The 21,386-nt window shown below is 44.7% G+C and overlaps 3 protein-coding genes across 3 annotated transcripts in view; all 3 read right to left on the bottom strand.

The window, feature by feature from the left end:
* Positions 1-10,734, bottom strand: part of LOC309563975 (uncharacterized protein) — a gene marked incomplete at its 5' end in the record, with an annotated part of 36,090 nt that extends 25,356 nt beyond the window's left edge. The window contains 3 exons of the mRNA XM_082268605.1: positions 1,056-2,263; positions 3,442-3,577; positions 10,702-10,734. Coding sequence (XP_082124731.1) covers positions 1,119-2,263; positions 3,442-3,577; positions 10,702-10,734 — 1,314 coding nt within the window. The 3' untranslated portion in view covers positions 1,056-1,118. The remainder of the gene's footprint in view (positions 1-1,055; positions 2,264-3,441; positions 3,578-10,701) is intronic.
* The window catches only part of LOC309562972 (uncharacterized protein), a 581,033-nt gene that overhangs the window by 431,201 nt on the left and 128,446 nt on the right, over positions 1-21,386 (bottom strand).
* Positions 11,470-16,610, bottom strand: LOC309563974 (uncharacterized protein; the record flags this gene model as incomplete). The annotated part of the gene is made up of 2 exons (XM_082268604.1): positions 11,470-12,139; positions 16,584-16,610. 2 exons carry the CDS (start codon positions 16,608-16,610, stop codon positions 11,495-11,497), a joined length of 672 nt encoding a protein of 223 aa, XP_082124730.1. The 3' UTR covers positions 11,470-11,494.

Here is a 21,386-nt window from a genome sequence, read left to right as displayed (position 1 = left end):
CCTCTTTAGTCCGGATGACATGGCGTCCCAGTTTTCCAAAAAGAACTTCAAATTTTGATTCGTCTGACCACAGAACAGTTTTCCACTTTGCCACAGACCATTATAAATGAGCCTTGGCCCAGAGAAAACGCCTGCGCTTCTGGATCATGTTTAGATATGGCTTCTTTTTTTGGCCTATCGAGTTTTAGCCGGCAACGGCGAATGGCACGGTGGATTGTGTTCACCGACAATGTTTTCTGGAAGTATTCCTGAGCCCATGTTGTGATTTCCATTACAGTAACATTCCTGTATGTGATGCAGTGCCGTCTAAGGGCCCGAAGATCACCGCCATCCAGTATGGGTTTCCGGCCTTGACCCTTACACACAGAGATTGTTCCAGATTCTCTGAATCTTTGGATGATATTATGCACTGTAGTTGATGATAACTTCAAACTCTTTGCAATTTTACTCTGAGAAACTCCTTTCTGATATTGCTCCACTATTTTTTGCCGTAGAATTGGGGGAATTGGTGATCCTCTGCCCATCCTGACTTCTGAGAGACACTGCCACTCTGAGAGGCTCCTTTTATACCTAATCATGTTGCCAATTGACCTAATAAGTTGCAAATTGGTCCTCCAGCTGTTCCTTATATGTACATTTAACTTTTCCGGCCTCTTATTGCTACCTGTCCCAACTTTTTGGGAATGTGTAGCTCTCATGAAATCAAAAATGAGCCAATATTTGGCATGACATTTCAAAATGTCTCACTTTCAACATTTGATATGTTATCTATATTATATTGTGAATAAAATATACATTTATGAGATTTGAAAAATTAGTCCATTCCTTTTTTACTCACAATTTGTACAGTGTCCAAACTTTTTGGGAATCGGGTTTGTATATATATATAAAGCCCTATGTGCTTTCATATGTGTCTTATCTATATATAATACACTCTTCAAATGTGCTTTAAAATACATGGTTTTCCTGTTTAGGATCAAGAAAATAATGGCATTATGCTGTTGGGCGTATTTCCAGGGTTGAATTTTATCCCCAGTCCGGCCCTGCTAATACACCTCGAGCGTTGTGTGGGACCCCTGATATATAGGAAGACAGGACTTCAGTGACTAAGATTTCCCTTACTTAGGACAGGAATATGGCTTCTCCCCTGTGTGAGATCTCTGATGTTTGTAAAGATCGGTCTTATGTGCATAACATTTACCGCACTCAGGACAGGAATACGGCTTCTCCCCCGTGTGAGATCGCTGATGTCTGCAAAGACTGGACTTCTGTGAAAAACATTTCCCGCACTCAGGACAGGAATATGGTTTTTCCCCCGTGTGCAATCTCTGATGTATGTAAAGATAGGGCTTTTTTGAAAAACATTTCCCACAATCAGAACAGGAATATGGCTTCTCACCCGTGTGTAATCTCTGGTGTTGATCAAGATTGGACTTGTCTGAAAAAAATTTCCCGCACTCAGGACAGGAATATGGTTTTTCCCCCGTGTGCAGTCTCTGATGTGTGTAAAGAGTGGGCTTTTTTGAAAAATATTTCCCGCACTCCGAACAGGGATACCGCTTCTCACCCGTGTGAGACCTCTGATGTAAGACAAGATGTGATTTGTGTACAAAACATTTCCCGCACTCAGGACAAGAATGTGGCTTCTCCCCCGTGTGCAATTTCTGATGTGTGTAAAGATTGAATTTCCGTGAAAAACATTTACCACACTCAGAACAGGAATACAGCTTCTCCCCCGTGTGAGATCTCTGATGTAAGAGAAGGTGTGATTTGTATACAAAACCTTTCCCGCACTCAGAACAGAAAAACCTATTTTCTGTTGGAAGAATGGCACCATCCCTAACAGTCTGAGGTTCCTCAGAATAAGAGGAATACGATGGTCCGGCACCGTCTCTCACAGTCTGAGGTTCCTCAGGATAAGAGGAATACGATGGTCCAGCACTGTTCCTCCCAGTCTGAGGTTCCTCAGGATAAAAGGAATACGATGGTCCGGCACCATCCCCAACAGTCTGAGGTTCCTCAGAATAAGAGGAATACGATGGTCCGGCACTGTCCCTCACAGTCTGAAGTTCCTCAGGATAAGAGGAATATGATGGTCCGGGGCCATCCCTCACAGTCTGAGGTTCCTCAGGATAAGAGGAATATGATGGTCCGGCACTGTCCCTCACAGTCTGAGGTTCCTCAGGATAAGAGGAATACGATGGTCCGGCACCGTCCCTCACAGTCTGAGGTTCCTCAGGATAAGAGGAATACGATGGTCCATCTACACTGTGTGGTCCCGGATGGACATTTGAGGTAGCCGGGTTTTCTCCTGGACTATACTGTGTGATGTCCTCATCTTCTACTTTACAGTCTGGAGACAAAGTGAGACAATCCTCTGAGGTTTTCCTCATCTCCCGTCCATGTACTAAAATAGAAATACAAAGATTATTACTAGACATCAGCAGATTGGTTCCCCTAAACCAGGACTCCGCCCACATCAGGCAGCTTCGTCTCTGAGGATCTTACAATTCCCCCCTCAAGGTAACTAGTAAATGGGTCCTCTGATCTACTACCAGTTCATTTCTTTATTCATGGACCTTAGTCAGAGAGTGAGGAAACAACGAGAACTTTTACAGGAGTGACAGTGATGAGGGGATTATAGTATGAGTGTCCCCTCCCCCACTCATTGCCATCTTCCCAACACAAGAATTCCTGCACTTCCTTATTTAGTCCATGATTTATGCCCCGTACACACGTGCAGATTATCTGAAGACTTTGGTCTTCAGATTTACCTTTTCTATGTAGTGCAAGGGCCTGCTGGATTGCATACAAATTGAAAGTGTTTAGGTTTGACCTCATATTATATGGTTTTGGTAAGTCTGCAGACAAAAGTCTTCAGATAATCTGCACGTGTGTACGAGTCATTAGTCATAAATAACAGCGAGCCCCACCAGAGGTCAGAGAGTGAGGATGGGGGGAGAACAACCAAGATGAAGACTGGACTGATCCTGAAGACCACCATCATTGGGTTACTGACTCCTCCCTCATTATCACTTTCTGTTTAAGGTTCCAAAGTTGGAGGATGTTATCACATTATTATCAACATGTAAAAGTCTGTCCTCCAATCAAATCATCAGATATAAAATGTCCAGCTGGTAGGAAATGGGTGTAACAAAAGAGAATCCATATTATGTGTATATATAGCAGTGGGCAGAGGGGAGAGAGCAGAAGTCAGGAGTATGTAATGTACAACATAGAGTATATAGTGCAAGGGTCAGGAGTATGTAATGTACAACATGGAGTATATAGTGCAAGGGTCAGGAGTATGTGATGTACAACATATAGTATATAGTGCAGGGGTCAGGAGTATGTAATGTACAACATATTGTATAACATACATCAGATAGGACTATATAGTATCTGGCCTAAATAGTGCACAAAATAGTGTTAATAACCCACCTGTGCTAAACTTTGTAGGAGTGTCCTCTATAAACCTCCCTGTTATTGCATCCTCCGCCATAGACTGCTGATCATCCCTCAAGTGCGTCTCTTCTTCTGCTCTACTCTTAACATTTATATCTATCAGATCTTCCCCCTAAACCAGGGAAATGAGAGAAAATATCTGTAAAATATAAGCTCACATCATCTCCACCAATCCATGTTCTATAGATGCTCCATCCACCAACCTTGTTACTGTGAGATATAGTGTGACATTCCTGTGTGGAATCCCGGGAATATAGAAGACGGGGACATCTCTCTGGTGGGTTCCCATTTCTGGATCCATCTGTAGGAAACACACACACTGACTGAATACATTGTTTCTATGTGTTTATCAGATGATGGGGGATCTAGGTGGATCCTCCGTACTGCTCTCTCCTTTACAATAAAGTCTCCTCTTACCCGGTGATGTGAGGGGCGGCTGATTCTCCATCATGACGTCCTTGTAGAGATCCTTGTGTCCTTCTAAATACTCCCACTCCTCCATGGAGAAATAGACAGTGACATCCTGACACCTTATAGGAACCTGACACACACAATGATACAGTCACCATCCAGACACATCCCTTGTCTGTTACTGGATAATGTCCCAGAATTCCCAGCACCGCTCACCTCTCCTGTCAGCAGCTCCATCATCTTCTTGGTGACTTCTAGAATCTTCTGCATGTTGTGTCTCTCAGGTTTTAGGGAGTCACATGGAGGCACTGTGATGGTCATATGATCACCTGACTTCAGAAGAGGAAATCTCTGTATTGGAGAACCAATAGGAATATCATGTTAGAATCCCAGAATCCTCCTCACCTCTCCGGTCAGGTCTGTGTTTTATTAATAGAGATAAGAGTGATGTCATGTGACCTCCCAGAATGCCCCTCACCTCTCTTGTCAGCAGGTAGATGATCTCCAGGGTGAGGTTTAGTATCTTCTCAGTCATGTGACTCCGGTCCTCCTCCATCATCATTCGTGTCATCGTTTAATATATTCAGAATTTCTAGGAGAGATAATTTTGGCAAATTAAAGTAAGAATTATTTGGAGTAAATATAAAATAATATACATCTCTTCTGCTGTCAGGTCCAGCAATGTCTGCTCTCTACTTCGTAGCACATGGAATCTCCTGCCTGTACTGTAATCCCTTCCTGTTTTCCATAGAGACTTCCTGTCTGGGTAGAAGTGAGATCACCACCTTGTGGAGCTCAGAGGAACTGCAGCCCTGAGAAACATCTCGTAGTGTGGACACGGCCTTGTGCTGTGTGTGTATGTACTGGATGTCTGATGGGACAGTGCTTTGTAAAGGGAGGTAAATGTCACACAGATTTCTCAAGGCAGCAGTCACTCCAATGTTCCCGGAAGTCAATGTGAATTGCAGCGTCCAGCCTGTTTCTTTCCTGCATATGCAATATGATTACATCTTTGCTGTAAGTAGATTTTATATTCTATTAAGAACCCTTGCACATACTGGCTTCACTATGTGGTCCACTCCTTCCGCTTGAGTCCTATAGTGTCCAGGTCCAACCCGAATTACAAGAAGAGGATAAGACAGTTCTGGCGTGGTCTGTGGTCTGGTGTGATTAATTCAAACTAATTTCAAACTGGTTTGACCCCTATCAGGGGTCCACTATATCTGGTGAGTGCGGCTCTTAGAGGGATCCTAGGCACCCTGCACATTTTTTGCACTTCAGCATTCCAGCACTTCAGCATCACGAGCACTCCAGCACTTTAACCACTTGCCGACCGCTCACATGGAACGTACTGCGGCAAAGTTGCTCGATATCGTCCAGCGACGTAGACTTACGTCGCTGGACTCCTCCCCTTGTGGGCGCCGCGCGAGTCGCCGGAGGCTCGCTCCCGCTTTATTTAGTCACAGCGGGAGTCGGGCCAGGGGAGGAGCGGCGGTGATCACCGCCGCTCTTCCCCGATCGTCGGGGATCGAGTGAGGAGATCCGCCCGCTTGTGTAAACAAAGCGGGCGGATCTCCTAAGTGACAGGCAGGGACAGATTACAGAACCTGCGATCTGTCCCTGTGTCACTAAGTCACCTCCCCCCACACATGTCAGTAAGCACCAGGCATACATTAACCCATCCCTCTCCAATAAAATTAACCCCTTCCCTGCCAGTGTCATTTTTACAGTAACAGTGCATATGTATAGCACTGATTACTGTAGTAATGTCACTGGTACCCCCAAAAGTGTCAAAAATGTCAGTCAAGGGTCCGATCTGTCCGCCGCAATGTCGCAGTCCCGTAAAAAAAACCGCAGATCACCGCCATTACTAGTTAAAAAAAAACACTAAAAATTATTAAATTTCCCGTAGTTAGTAGCTGCAATAAACTAATCAAAATACGCTTATTGTGATTTTTTTTTACCAAACATATGTAGCAGAAAACAAATTGGCCTAAAATGTTAAAAAATTTGGATTTTTTAATTTTTTTGGGGGGGAATTTCATATAAAAAAAATGTGAAAAATATTGTTATTTTTGCAAAATTGACGCTCTTTTTTTGTTTATAGCGCAAAAAGTAAAAATCGCACAGGTGATCAAATAACCCCAAAAGAAAGCTCTGTTTGTGGGGGAAAAAAAGACATAAATTTAATTTGGGTACAGCGTCGCACAACCGCGCAATTGTCCGTTAAAATAACGCAGTGCCGAATCGCAAAATATGGCCTGGTCAGGAATGTGGTAAAATCTTCCGGTCTTAAAGCGGTTAAAAATACGCTCATTGAGAATTATTTTGTCAAAGACATGTAGCTAAATACATTTTGGCCTAAATATATGACAAAAATTCAATATATTGGATATTTTTTAACTGTCAAAGTAGAAAAATATTGTAATTTTTTCAAATTGTCGCTCTTCTTTTTTATTAATATCACAAAAAATGAAAAGCGCAGAGGTGATCAAATACCACCAAAATAAAGCTCTTTTTGTGGGGAAAAAAGGATGTAAATTTTGTTTGGGTACGGCGTTGCATGACCGCGCAATTGTCAGTTAAATTTGCGCAGTGCCAAGTTGCAAAAAGTGGCCTGGACGTAAAGCAGGAAAATCCTCCGGTCCTAAAGTGGTTAATATTTTGGATCATTCTAGTTGCACTAGTTTTGGACTTTGTTTATATATATATTAATTATTACGCACTCGTGCACTTTTGTTCACTAAAAAAAGGACCTCACATTTAATATTTTTCAGCACCGTGCACTTTACTTAGTTCATATATGATATTTATTATGTATCTTTGCAAGCGCTGTCTTCTTTTTATTACATTCTAAAAAATAAGTGCAGATGGGTAGGGAGGACTTTTACAGACCCAGAGACTCCCTCCCTGCCTAAGATTCCCTTTGAGATTTTCACCTCCCTATTCCCTCATTTGAATACCCATTAAGAGCCTCAGATTTCATAAACCCCACTAACCCCTCAGTGCCCCCTCTACTTTCCTCGGATCCCTCAGTATTTTCCTCCTTCTGACACCAATGATGGAACGTATTCTTCATGGCAGGCTGACGAATGTTTTCTTCCTCCTGACCAGCAATGTAAGGGGCTCTATGCTCCATACTCCTGACCCCGTCACTCCATCATTGTGTTGACTGCATAATGTAATGATTGCCCATTTTCTGCCTGTGTAGTGTAATAATTGCCCTTTGTAGACCGTGTATGGTCAGGATGGTCATTGTCTTCTCTATTTATTGTCAGTGCTGTTTGTTTAGAGGAACATATTACTAGAATTTATCTTCAAAATGAAGACAATGGCTCCGTAAGTGGGGAAATGTTGCGACCCTAAAGGGGTAATCTAGGTTTCCACACTATATATGCGTGTATCATCATCTGCTGGAGATAAAAGACGTCACAGTGACTATGGAGGAAGAGGACGGACATGACGGGGGGGGGGGGGTTACTGGGTGTAAATAGAAAATACAATCTTATTACCTCCTCTGCTGCCACTCCCAGCAATGTCTCCTCTCTACTTCCTTCGGATTCACCTTTCGCTCGGAACTTCTTATTTATACTCTGACATCACTTCCTGTCTGTATCTGACATCATTTCCTGTCTTCCATAGAGACTTCCGGTCTGGGTAGAAGGGAGAACACCACCTTGTGGAGATCAGAGGAGCTGCAGCCCCCGAGAAACGTCTCGTAGTGTGACCATGGCCTTGTGCTGTGTGTGTATGTACTGTATATCCTTATAGATGGGTCATCTCCTCTCCCACCAAGGGGGAGATAAATATATTACTGCCTAGTCCAGCCTTTCTCAGCCAGGGTTCCTCCAAAGCTTTCTAGGGGTTCCTTGAACAATGAACAATTTATATATCTCAGTACATCAATGATCTGTAAGGGGTAGTATTGCTATTTTTATGACAAGGTAAGAATGTCCTTCTCCAACTGATATTGGTGGGGGTTTCTCCTGTTGGTCACCAATGTAAGGGACCACTACACTGACAAATTATATAAGGGGTGCTTCTCCCAATGGTCACCAGTGCAAGGGACCACTACACTGTCCACTGATATAAGAGATTCTGCTCCCATTGGTCACCAATGTAAGGGACCACTACACTGACCACTGATATAAGGGTGTCTTTCTTCCATTGTTCACCAGTGTAAGTGACTACTACACTAACTGCTGATATAAGGGGGGCCTTCTTCTAATGGTCACAAATGTAAGGGACAACTAAACTGACCACTGATATAAGGGCGTCCTTCTCCCATCGGTCACTAATGTAAAGGACCACTACACTGACCACTGACATAGGAGGAACCTTCTCCCATTGGTCACCAATGTAAGGGACCAATACACTGAGTCCTTCTCCCATTGATCACCAATGTAAGGGACCACTACACTGACCTCTAAAAATAGGGGGGTCCTTTTCTCACTGATCACCAATGTAAGTGACCACTACACTGACCATTGCTATTAGGGCGTCCTTCTCCCATCGGTCAATAGTGTAAAGGACCACTACACTGACCACTAATATAAATGGTCCTTCTTCTAATGGTCACCAACATAAGGGACCACTACACTGACCACTGATATAAGAGGAACCTTCTCCCATTGGTCACCAATATAAGGGACCAATACACTGGGTCCTTCTCCCATTGGTCACCAATGTAAGGGACCACTACACTGACCATTGCTATAAGGGCATCCTTCTCCCATTCACCACCAATGTTAGGCACTATACTGATATAAGGGGGGGGGGGGGGGTCCTTCTCCCATTGGTCACCAAAAAAAGTGACCACTGATATAAGGGGGTCCTTCTCCCATTGGTCACCAATGTAAGGGACCACTACCCTGACCACTGATATGAGAGGAACCTTCTTCTATTGGTCACCAGTGTAAGTGACCACTGATATAAGGCAATCCTTCTCCCATTGGCCACCAATGTAAGGGACAACTACACTGACCACTGATATAAGGTGGTTCTTCTCCCATTGGGCACTAATGTACGAGACCACTACACTGACCACTGATATAAGGGGTCCTTTTCTCATTGATCACAAATGTAAGTGACCACTACACTGACCATTGGTTACTAGTGTAAAGGACCACTACACTGACCACTAATATAAGGGGTCCTTATTCTAATGGTCACCAACATAAGGGACCACTACACTGACCACTGATATAAGAGGAATCTTCTCCCATTAGTCACCAATGTAAGGGACCAATACACTGACCACTGATATAAGAGGAATCTTCTCCCATTGGTCACCAATGTAAGGGACCACTACACTGACCACTGATATAAGAGGAATCTTCTCCCATTAGTCACCAATGTAAGGGACCAATACACTGGGTCCTTCTCCCATTGGTCACCAATGTAAGGGACCACTACACTGACCATTGCTATAAGGGCATCCTTCTCCCAATCGCCACCAATGTAAGGGACAACTACACTGACTACTGATATAAGGGGGGGGGGTCCTTCTCCCATTGGTCACCAAAAAAAGTGACCACTGATATAAGGGCGTCCTTCTACCATTGGTCACCAATGTAAGGGACCACTACCCTGTCCACTGATATGAGAGGAACCTTCTTCTATTGGTCACCAGTGTAAGTGACCACTGATATAAGGCAATCCTTCTCCCATTGGCCACCAATGTAAGGGACAACTACACTGACTACTGATATAAGGTGGTTCTTCTCCCATTGGGCACTAATGTACGAGACCACTACACTGACCACTGATATAAGGGCGTCCTTCTCCTATTGATCACCAATGTAAGGGACCACTACACTGACTACTGATATGAGAGGAACCTTCTTCTATTGGTCACCAATGTAAGTGACCACTGATATAAGGCAATCCTTCTCCCATTGGCCACCAATGTAAGGGACAACTACACTGCCTACTGATTTAAGGGGGGGTCCTTCTCCCATTGGTCACCAAAATAAGTAACCACTGATATAAGGGGTCCTTTTCTCATTGACCACCAATGTAAGTGACCACTACACTGACCACTGATATAAAGGCGTCCTTCTCCCATTGGTCACCATCCCTGCCATGCTTTGGGGGCTTTTCTATCCCACCTATGAGTCCGGAGCTGGTATGGCAGATGTTGCCATGTAGAGGGGAGATAGACCAGTGAACATCTGTTCTAGTAGACCCCTGATGTTTCATTAAAGAGAACCTGTCACAATAATATCCTATCACATACAGTAGGAGGCTGCAGATCCTTTATAGGAAAGCACTAAAGTTACGTTAAAAAATAGGCCAAAAATTGAAGTTACACCCAAGTACCATGATGGAAGTTTGTCGCCATTACACCGACACACCATTCTTTTTTTTCGTTCAATAAATTTTTTTATTATAATTTTACTTTTAGCAAAACTGCAGTAAAAAAAAAACAGTGTATAGAAAGGGTAGAAATCCGATTGGTCAGGAAAATCTCTTGTCTGGAATGTGGAGGCGGAGTCGTTATCAATTTGTGTACAATGCCATACACAACGTGTTACATTATTATAACAAAGTATTGTAGAAAAGATCACAGCATAGAGAATGGGGGAAAAGGAGAAGATAAACCCGGATATTAAGGGGAAATTTGTGTACGATGAACTCCTTAACCAAACACCACCCTTTTATTTTCCAGTCCTCTGCTTTCAGAAAATATACTTTTGGGGGTTTAAGTAACCTTCAGGCCCAAAATTTTGCATTTTAACATGTGCAAAAGTTTTCACCACAAAATGCACTCAGCCAACGAAAGGTAATGACTCCATTTTTATTTCTATTTTTATTTTTCCCTACTTCCTCAACTCGAATTACAGGCTGCCCCAGCATACCTGCAAAGGTAGAGTCTGTGAAAATACAGTCCTAAAGAGGCACTCTCATGTTGAAGTAAATCCTTCAGGAGGCATAATCCAGTGTTGGTGTCTTTAATGCGAACCCCCGGGGTTCAGATGTCTTTGAATTCCAATGGTGATAAATGAGCATTTTCTGCACCTCATGGGTTTCATTCTCGGTCTCTCCCTTACGGTCCCGGTACTCATTTAATGAAAGGTAAGGGCTCCATTTTTATTTTTCTCCTGCTATCAATGGCCAACACGGGACAACACTTCATCCATGTCTTTGGTGATCTCTGATCTCCTTATGAAGTGTTTCTTACATGATGAAGATCAGCCATGGAGTATATCTGAGGTGTATATCAGGGGGTGCTTCTTCCCCACATGTCCACCAACATTCATATAGAAGACATTTCCCGCATCCAAGACACTAATACACCTTGAGGGTTGTGTGGGACCCCTGATGTACAAAAAGACAGGACTTCAGTGAGGAACAATTCCCTCAATCAGGACAGGAATATGGCTTCTCCCCCGTGTGAGATCTCTGATGTATGGAAAGATCAGACTTCAGTGAGGAACAATTCCCTCACTCAGGACAGGAATATGGCTTCTCCCCCATGTGAGATCTCTGATGTCTATAAAGACTGGACTTCTATGAAAAACGTTTCCCGCATTCAGGACAGGAATACGGCTTCTCCCTCGTGTGCAATCTCTGATGTGTGTAAAATTTGGACTTATCTGAAAAACATTTCCTGCACTCAGGGCAGGAATACGGACAGCTTCTCCTCTTTGTGCAATTTTTGATGTGTGTAAAATTGGGACTTCTTATAAAAACATTTCCCGCACTCTAAACAGGAATACGGCCTTTTCTCTGCGTGAGATTTCTGATGCCGGATAAGATTGGGTTTCTGTGAAAAACATTTCCCACACTCAGAACAGGAATAGAGCTTCTCACCTGTGTGCAATCTCAAATGTCTGTAAAGACTGGACTTGCCTGAAAAACATTTCCCACACTCAGGGCAGGAATACGGTTTCTCCCCTGTGTGAGACCTCTGATGTATGACAAGATCTGAGTTTTGTACAAAACATTTCCCGCAGTCAGAACAGGAATATGGCTTTGCCCCTGTGTGAGACCTCTGATGCCTGTAAAAATTGTTCTTGTATGAAAAACATTTCCCGCACTCAAGACAGGAATACGGCTTCTCGCCTGTGTGCAATCTCTGATGTCGGTGAAGACTGGACTTCTCTGAAAAACATTTCCCGCACTCAGAACAGGGATGCTGCTTCTCCCCTGTGTGAGATCTTTTATGTGCATTAAGATTGGATTTAGAATTAAAACACTTCCCGCACTCAGTACAGGAGAACCTCTTATCTGTTGTAAGGATGGCACTGTCCCTCACAGTCTGAGGTTCCTCAGGATAAGAGGAATACGATGGTCCGGCACTGTCCCTCACAGTCTGAAGTTCCTCAGAATGAGAGGAATACGATGGTCCATCTACACCAGGAATCCCCAAACTATGGTCCTCCAGCTGTTGAGGAACTACACATCCCATGAGGCATTGTAAAACTCTGACATTCACAGACATTACCAGGCATGATGGGATTTGTAGTTCCTGAACAACTGGAGGGCCATAGTGTGAAGACCCCTGATCTACACTGGATGGTGCCGGATGGACATTTGAGGTAGCCGGGTTTTCTCCTGGACTATACTGTGTGATGTCCTCATCTTCTACTTTACAGTCTGGAGACAAAGTGAGACAATCCTCTGAGGTTTTCCTCATCTCCCGTCCATCTACTAAAATAGAAATACAAAGATTATTACTAGACATCAGCAGATTGGTTCCCCTAAACCAGGACTCCGCCCACATCAGGCAGCTTTGTCTCTGAGGATCTTACAATTCCCCCCTCAAGGTAACTAGTAAATGGGTCCTCTGATCTCCTACCAGTTCATTTCTTTATTCATGGACCTTAGTCAGAGAGTGAGGAAACAACGAGAACTGTCTTTTATAAGAGTGACAGTGATGAGGGGATTATAGGACGAGTGTCCCCTCCCCCTCTATAGTTTATTGCCATCTTCCCAACACAAGAAGTCCCGCACTTCCTTATTTAGTCCATGATTTACTGCTGCTCTATTGTGCCTTAGTGGGTCCTGATGAAGTTGTTCGGTTGGCGAAATGTTGACCTAGCATACATGGTTGCCGGAAGCATATAGTCTCTACATTGCTGTTATACCATTCTAGACTTGCTACAATATTCCGGTACCCGAACAAAGTTATGTGTATCAGAACTTGTTGGATTTTTTAACACCTATTTTAAATATGTATAAATAAAAACTTTATTTCTCTATCGTTCATTGACAGACGCAGCTCCATATTCTTCTTAACCATTGGGTTATGCTGCCCCCTACAGGAGTAGGACACTAGGCAGGAAAAAAACTTTACCACACCTATGGGGCAGTTCTTGCAGGGATACACCCGCTTACTCTGCTATAGGATTCACTTTGTTTCTGCCTAGTTTAGGAGTAGGACCTAGTTCTGGGACTTCGATCTTAGCTTGTTTTTTATCTTAAAGGGAACCTTTGTTAAGATTTTAATTTTTTTAGCTAATTATGTTCCTGAGAGAACCACAATCAACAGCTGGATTGGGTTTCGGATATCCTAGATCCCGAAGGTCTCCCAGTCCGGCCACCGAGCGGGTGCAGGTTATAGCCCCGCGCTAGGCCTCGCCACGACAGAGCTCCCAATGGACGGGGGCTGGCCCGCGAGTGAAACACCTTGCCGGGATACACATGATCTGGTTCGGCCTGAGTTGCAGCATGCCCCTTAGCCTTCAGCACCCCCACCCTGAGTGGAGAGGTAGTCTGTCCGGAGTGGCACCCACCCGATTGCTGTTGGTATGGTGAGTAGTACTGGAGTGGCAAAGGCAGCTCCTACCTGATAGCTCTTGCGGTCTCAGGGTGGACGTAGGACCCTTCTTGGGATGGTCGGACCCCCCCAGGTTCCCTTCCATTTGCCCCAGCCCCTCTAACAGTCATGATGGTCTTTTGGCCCCAACCTACCCCCCTCCCCCGGGGTTAGGTAGGAGCTGGCTTTGCCACTTTCTCTAGTAAGGGGGGTGGATGCGGTTGTTGCTGACTGGGCTGTCCAAATCGCACACAAGGGTCTTTGAGCAAAATCCCGGGCCCCTGGGGGTTAGTGACTGGGACAGGGATGTCCTTTAGGCTCCCTGAGGTGGTTATAGGCTTGGGAGGAGCAGATGCTTCTTCATTTGCGGGTCTGCGCCTCACGTGGCTGGATCGGGCTGAAAATTTAGTCCGCGGCTTTGCGGCTTACTGTCTGAGGGGCTGACTAAGCTGTCCGAGTGCCTGACCAAGCTGACCGGTGGATGCCAACAGATCGCCTTACGCGGCCGGATCGGGCCAAAAATTTAGGCCGCGGCTGATGGAGCTGGCTGTCTGAGTGACTGACCAAGCTGCCCGGGCGACTGACCAGGCTGTCCGAGCTCTTAACCGAGCTGTTTGAGCTGCTGATCAAGCTAACTGCGGACTCAAGACCAGATCAGGCCCCAAATTTAGGCCACAGCTTTGCAGCCTACTCGCGGCTGGCTGTCCAAGCTGTTGACCAGGCTGTTTGAGCTGCAGACCGGGGTGATTGAGCAGCGGATGGCCCCCCCCCCAATTGTGGACCTCAAGGCTCTGAATTGCTTCATGCGGGTACAGAGGTTCCGAATGGAGTCCATTCGCACAGGAGTGGCATTCCTGCACCAAGGGGACTTTTTTGCATCCATCGATATCGAGGACGCATATATGCATTCCTATTTATGCTGGACACCAGCGTTTTCTTGCTTTGCTGTAGGAGAGGAACATTATCAATTTGTGGCGTTACCCTTTGGTCTCGCCAGGGACTTCACCAACGTGTTGGAAAGCTCTGAAATTTCCAATAGATTTTCTGGAACACAGAACGATAACGCTTTGCTTGAGTCACTGGACAACTAGTCTGCAGGGTTGACCAGTTCGGATTCAATCAGACAATGCCACGGCTGTGGTTTACGTCAATCAATCATCAAGGGGCACCAAGAGTGTCCTGGCGGCCTGGGCGGTGGCCGAGATCCTAATATGGACAGAAAATTTTGTTTCAGTCCTCTCCGCATATACCCGGAGAGGAGAACTGGCAGGCGGATTACTTGAGTCGTTAGGTGTGGGATCAGGGGGAATGGTCCCTGCACCCGGAGGTGTTTCACCTGTTGTGTGTCTAGTGGGGGACACCCGATGTAGACCTGTTAATTTCTCAGCTCAACGAGAAGGTACAGAGGTTTGTAGCCAGGTCTCGGAATCCTCTGGCCGACGCCACAGACGCACTGGTGGCTCCTTGGGGTGAGTATCGGCTGATCTATGCGTTTCCTCCACTGAAACGTCTGCCGGGGCTTCTGTGCAGAATAGAGGTGGAAGGGATTCTGGTCCTTCTAGTGGCCCCAGACTGGCCTCGCTGGTCTTGGTACGCAGATTTGCTAAGGTTGGTCGCCGATGCTCCTTGGAGACTTCCTCTCAGGGAAGATCTGTTGTCTCAAGGGCTGATCTTCCATCCTGCTTTACGGTCGCTGGCTTTAACGGCGTGGCTGTTGAAAGCCAGGTGTTGAAGGATAGGGGTATTTCTGACTCAGTGATTCCTACACTGTTGAAGGCTAGAAAATCTACCTCCAGGAAGATTTATCATCGTACATCTCATAGTGTGAATCAATTAAGGTGCATCCATGCTCCTTTTCAGTTGCTAGGATATTGGCTTTCCTCCAAAGAGGCGTTGAGCAGCGGTTGGCCTTGGGTACTATTAAAGGCCGAGTGTCGGCTTCTGGTGGTGTTTTTTCAACGCCCTTTAGCTACGCATTCTTTGATTCACACTTTTTTCCAGAGAGCTCGTCATGTGGCTCCTCCGATACGGTCCTCGTTACCTCCGTGGGATCTTAACTTGGTTTTGTCTGTTCTTTGACAACCTCCCTTTAAAAACTTAGGGAGATTTCTCTGCTGTCACAGAAAGTAGCCTTTTTGGAGGCTATTACCTCTGCTCGCAGAGTATCTGAATTGGCGGCTCTGTCCTGATGTTCTCCTTCTCTGGTGGTCCACAGAGATTAGGTGGTACTATGACCTAATCGGTCGTTTCCTCCTAAGGTGGTTTCTGATTTCCATTGCATGAAGACATTGTGCTGCCTTCACTCAGTCCTAAGCCCAAGCATCCCAAGGAAATTCCCTTGCATTCTTTGGCTGTGGTTCGGGCAATTAGGGTTTGCCTGGTGGTTACTGAGTCTTTCAGGAAATCAGACTCTCCTTTTTGTCCCCACGGAAGGACCTCAGAAGGGATTGGCTGCATCTGCTGCAACCATATCTAGATGGATCAGGCAGACGGTGGTACGGGCGTATTCCCACCTTTCCCTGTGAAGGCGCATTCTGCTAGGGCGCTGAGTGCCTCTTGGGCCTTTCGAAATCAGGTGTCAGTAATACAAGTTTCCAAGGCGGCACCTTGGTCGTCTGTGCACACGTTCACTAAATTCTACAAAGTAGATGTGTTGCCATCCTCGGATACTTCTTTTTGGCCACAAGGTTTTCCAGGTTGCTGTTTAAAGGAGCAAATTTTCTCTTTGAGGGTGTATGTTGTTTCTACGTGAGCTCCAGTTGTTCCTGGTTGAGCTCCAAGTTACCTGGTTGGCTAAGTTTAGCCTTTTGGGGAATTACGTTCTTTCTCTGCGTTGTTTTCCCACCCCTCATGCAAATACTGCTTTGGGACGTCCCAATGGTTAAGAAGAATATGGAGCTGCGTCTGTCAATGGACAATAGAGAAAACTAGATTTTTGACTTACCGTAAACTCCTTTTCTCTAAGGTTCATTGATAGACGCAGCACCCTCCCCTCTATTTCTGAGTGGGTTGGGTTTTTTACTTCTGACACAAAACTGAATCCTATAGCAGAGTGAATGGGTGTATGCCTTCAGGGACTGCCCCATAGGCGTGGTAAAGTTTTTCCGTGCCTAATGTTCTACTCCTGTAGGGGGACACCAAAACCTAAAGGTTAGGAAGAATATGGAGCTGCGTCTGTCAATGAACTTCAGAGAAAAGGATTTTATGGTAAGTCGAAAATTCAGTTTCCAGTTTTTACAAATTTTGTTGTGTCTCCCATGTTGAAGCCTTTAAAGTATTTAGGCAGGACATGGTTTTTGCCAGTCCTGCACTTTATTTTTTTTTTTTACAGTTTAGGAAAGTGACCAGGGTATTACAGGTTCCTGCCCTACTCTGGACCAATCAGTGAGCAGTATGGGTGGAGGAAGGTATTTAGTGTTAATGACCCACCTGTGCTGATCTCTGTAGGAGTGTCCTCCTCTATAAATGTCCCCGTTATTCCATTCTCCTCCATAGACTGCTGATCATCCCTCACATATGTCTCTTCTTCTTCTGCTTTAACCTCAACTTTTATATCTCTCAGATCTTCACCCTAAACCAAGAAAATGAGAGAAAATAATATCTGTAAAATAAAAGCTCACACAATAAATCCATCTCCATGAGTCCAGGTTCTAGATGCTCCATCTTACCAACCTGATGATGGTGGGGGATGGTGTGACCTTCCTGTGTGGAATCCCTGGAATACAGAGGACGGGGACATCTCTCTGGTGGGTTTCTGTAGCTGGATGACTCCTCTATGGTGTTCCGGCACAGATCTTTGTGTTCTTTTGGAAACTCTGACTCCTCCATCACCCCATCCTCATCATCCTCCTCTTGTATCTCTTCTTTAACACCAACTTTAGAATCTCTCAGGTTTCCACTCTGAATATATAATAAAAATGACATCAATAGTAACAATGCAGATAATGTACAGATCCTAATGATACTATCAGTGATTGTTCCTCATCTACCTGATGATGGTGAGGGATGGTGTGACCTTCCTGTGTGGAATCCCAGGAATACAGAGGACGGGGACATCTCTCTGGTGGGTTCCCATTACTGGATCCATCTGTAGGAAACACACACACTGACTGAATACATTGTTTCTATGTGTTTATCAGATGATGGGGGATCTAGGTGGAGCCTCCGTACGGCTCTCTCCTTTACAATAAAGTCTCCTCTTACCCGGTGATGTGAGGGGCGGCTGATTCTCCATCATGACGTCCTTGTAGAGGTCCTTGTGTCCTTCTAAATACTCCCACTCCTCCATGGAGAAATAGACAGTGACATCCTGACACCTTATAGGAACCTGACACACACAATGATACAGTCACCATCCAGACACATCCCTTGTCTGTTACTGGATAATGTCCCAGAATTCCCAGCACCGCTCACCTCTCCTGTCAGCAGCTCCATCATCTTCTTGGTGACTTCTAGAATCTTCTGCATGTTGTGTCTCTCAGGTTTTAGGGAGTCACATGGAGGCACTGTGATGGTCATATGATCACCTGACTTCAGAGTAGGAAATCTCTGTATTGGAGAACCAATAGGAATATCATGTTAGATTCCCAGAATCCTCCTCACCTCTCCGGTCAGGTCTGCGTTTTATTAATAGAGATAAGAGTGATGTCATGTGACCTCCCAGAATCCTCCTCACCTCTCCGGTCAGCAGGTAGATGATCTCCATGATGAGGTTTAGTATCTTCTCAGTCATGTGACTCCGGTCCTCCTCCATCCTCATTCGTGTCATCATTTTATCTATTCAGAATTTCCTATAGCGAGATACATTTTGAAAATTAAAGTAAGAATTATTTGAAGTTTCTTGCGTCTTAATACATAATATAATTTGAGCTCTTCTTCTGCCAGGTCAAGAAATGTCTCCCCTCTACTTCGTACCATATGGAATTTCCTGTCTGTACCTGACATCACTTCCTGACTTCTATAGCCACTTACCGCATATCGACGTAGATCTACCTGGAGCCCCGAGCACCCAGCCGGCACGTCCGCCGGCTGGATGGAGTCCCGATCAATGCCGGAAACGGCTTTGATCGGGTCTCCGATGACGTAACCCAGAGGCGGCGTCCATGACGTCACTTCCGGGTTACTGTGCTGCAAAAAGCGGCAAATTTAAAAAAGGACTGTATGCAAAAACGCAGTTTTCGGCGTTTTGCATACATGGAAGTGTAGTGGAGGGGTCTTGGGTCTTTTAGACCCTCGATCCCTCCATAAAGAGTACCTGTCACTGCATATTGGTGTCACAAGGGATGTTTACATTGCTTGTGACAGCAATAAAAGTGATCAGATTTTATTTTTTAAAAAAACCTGTAATAAAGTTAAAAAAAATAAAAAAAATAGGAAAAAAATTAATAAAATGTAGCCGCCCCCATCACCGTTAACTCGCGCACAAAAAAAAACGTATACGTTAGGTATCGCCGCAATCGTGGGCAATAATTTTAAAAAAAGAGCTACACTCTAACTCTAAACTGGTAAATAAATTTAAAGCATCGCCGATTGAGATCTCTATTGACCGTAGTTTGTCGCCATCCCACGGGGGGGGGCGCAGTTTTAAACCGTAACATGTTGGGTATCTATTTACTCGGCGTGACATCATCTTTCACAATATACAAAAAAAATGGGCTAACTTTACTGTTTAGTATTTTTTAAATGCAGTGAAATGTGATTTTTTGAAATTTTTCCCAAAAAAATGGCGTTTTAAAGACCGCTGCGCAAATACCGCGTGACAAAAAATATTGCAATGACCGACATTTTATTCTCCAGAGTCTTTGCTAAAAAAATATATATGTTTGGGGGGTTGTAAGTAGTTTTCTAGGAAAAAATACTGATTTTACCTTGTAAACAAAAAGTGTCTGAAATAGGGCTGGGGCTTAAGTGGATAGAGACTTCCTGTCTGGGCAGAAGTGAAATCACCACAGTCCTGATAAATGTCTCATAGTGTGAACACGGCCTTGTGCTTAGGGTTGCCACCTCATCCTTTAAACCAGGACAAACATTAATTACACAGGTTCTGTGGCTGATTAAGGTGTTAATTAAACTCACAGCCGTGGGGAACCCTGACATTTGCAACTCCTACGGGGTAGTGCTACATATATATCCATTGCGACAGTGCTGGGCTGCCACTTTGTAAAGGGAGGTAAATGGCACACAGGGTTCCCAAGACAGCAGGTTGGTTTCACAATAATAGAATGTGGATGGGAGGGGGGTAATAGTAGGTGTGTTGAAGATATAAGAACTACTGACCCCATGGGAACACACTAATTCTGGACTGTTTATTGTATGCCACAATATTGAGGACTCAGGACCTTCATGGATTGACAAATTCTCTGTTGGCTTTGTTTTATTTCTGAACTGGTTTGCTGAACAAAGAGACCACCTCTACATACGAGTACCCTCCAAGGAGTTAAGGATCGCTCTTCTTCATTCCACTTGGCATCCTAAAACATATCACTTGGGCAGTGACACGGTGAAGGTCTAAAAAATAAGTGCAGATGGGTAGGGAGGACCATCACAGACCCAGAGACACTCTCCTTCCCTAAGAGTCCCTTCGAGACGTTCACCTCCCTTTTCCCTCAGAGCTCTGCCATTTGAACACCCTATTAACAGCCTCAGATTTCTTAAACATCACTAACCCCTCAGTGCCACCTCTACATTCCTCAGATCCTTCAGTATTTTCCTCTCTCCGACACCAATGATGGAACGTATTCTTCATGGCAGTCTGGGGAATGTTTTCTTCCTCCTGACCAGCAATGTAAGGGGCTCTATGCTCCATACTCCTGAACCCGTCACTCCATCATTGTGTTGGCTGCATATTGTAATGATTGCCCATTTTCTGACTGTGTAGTGTAATAATTGCCCTTTGTAGACCATGTATGGTCATTGTCTTATCTATTTATTGTCAGTGTTGTTTGTTCAGAGGAACATATTACTAGAACTTATCTCCAAAATTAAGACAATGGCTCCGTAAGTGGAGGAAATGTTCTGACCCTAAAGGCGTAATCTAGGTTTCCACACTATATATGTGTGTATCATCATCTGCTGGAGATAAACGAGGTCACAGTGACTATGGAGGAAGAGGACGGACATGACGGGAGGGGGGGTTACTGGGTGTAAAAAAAAATAATATCTTATTACCTCCTCTGCTGCCACTTCCAGCGATGTCTCCTCTCGAATTCTTCCGTACTCACCTTTCACTCGGAACTTCTTATTTATACCTGACATCACTTCCTGTCTTCCATAGAGACTTCCGGTCTGGGTAGAAGGCAGAACACCACCTTGTGGAGATCAGAGGAACTGCAGCCCAGAGAAATGTCTTGTAGTGTGGACACGTCCTTGTGCTGTGTATGTACTGTATATCATTATAGATGGGGTCATCTCCACTCCCACCAAGGGGGATAGAAATATATTACTGCCTAGTCCAGCCTTTCTCAGCCAGGGTTCCTCCAAAGGTTCCTAGGGGTTCCTTGAGCAATGAACTATTTATATATCTTAGTAACATCTGACATCAATGATCTGTAAGGGGTAGTATTGCTATGTTTATGACAAGGTAAGAATGTCCTTCTCCCACTGATATTGGTGGGTCTTTCTCCTATTGGTCACCAATGTAAGGGACCACTACACTGACCACTGATAAAAGGGGTCCTTCTCCCAATTGTCACCAATGTAAGGGACCACTACACTGTCCACTGATATAGGGTATACTTCTTCCATTGGT

This window comes from Pelophylax lessonae, assembly GCF_965119305.1.
Source record: "Pelophylax lessonae genome assembly, chromosome: 9".
Classification (NCBI taxonomy): Eukaryota; Metazoa; Chordata; class Amphibia; order Anura; family Ranidae; genus Pelophylax; species Pelophylax lessonae.
Note: the sequence above shows the minus strand (reverse complement) of the source record. Positions and strands in the feature narration are given on the sequence as shown.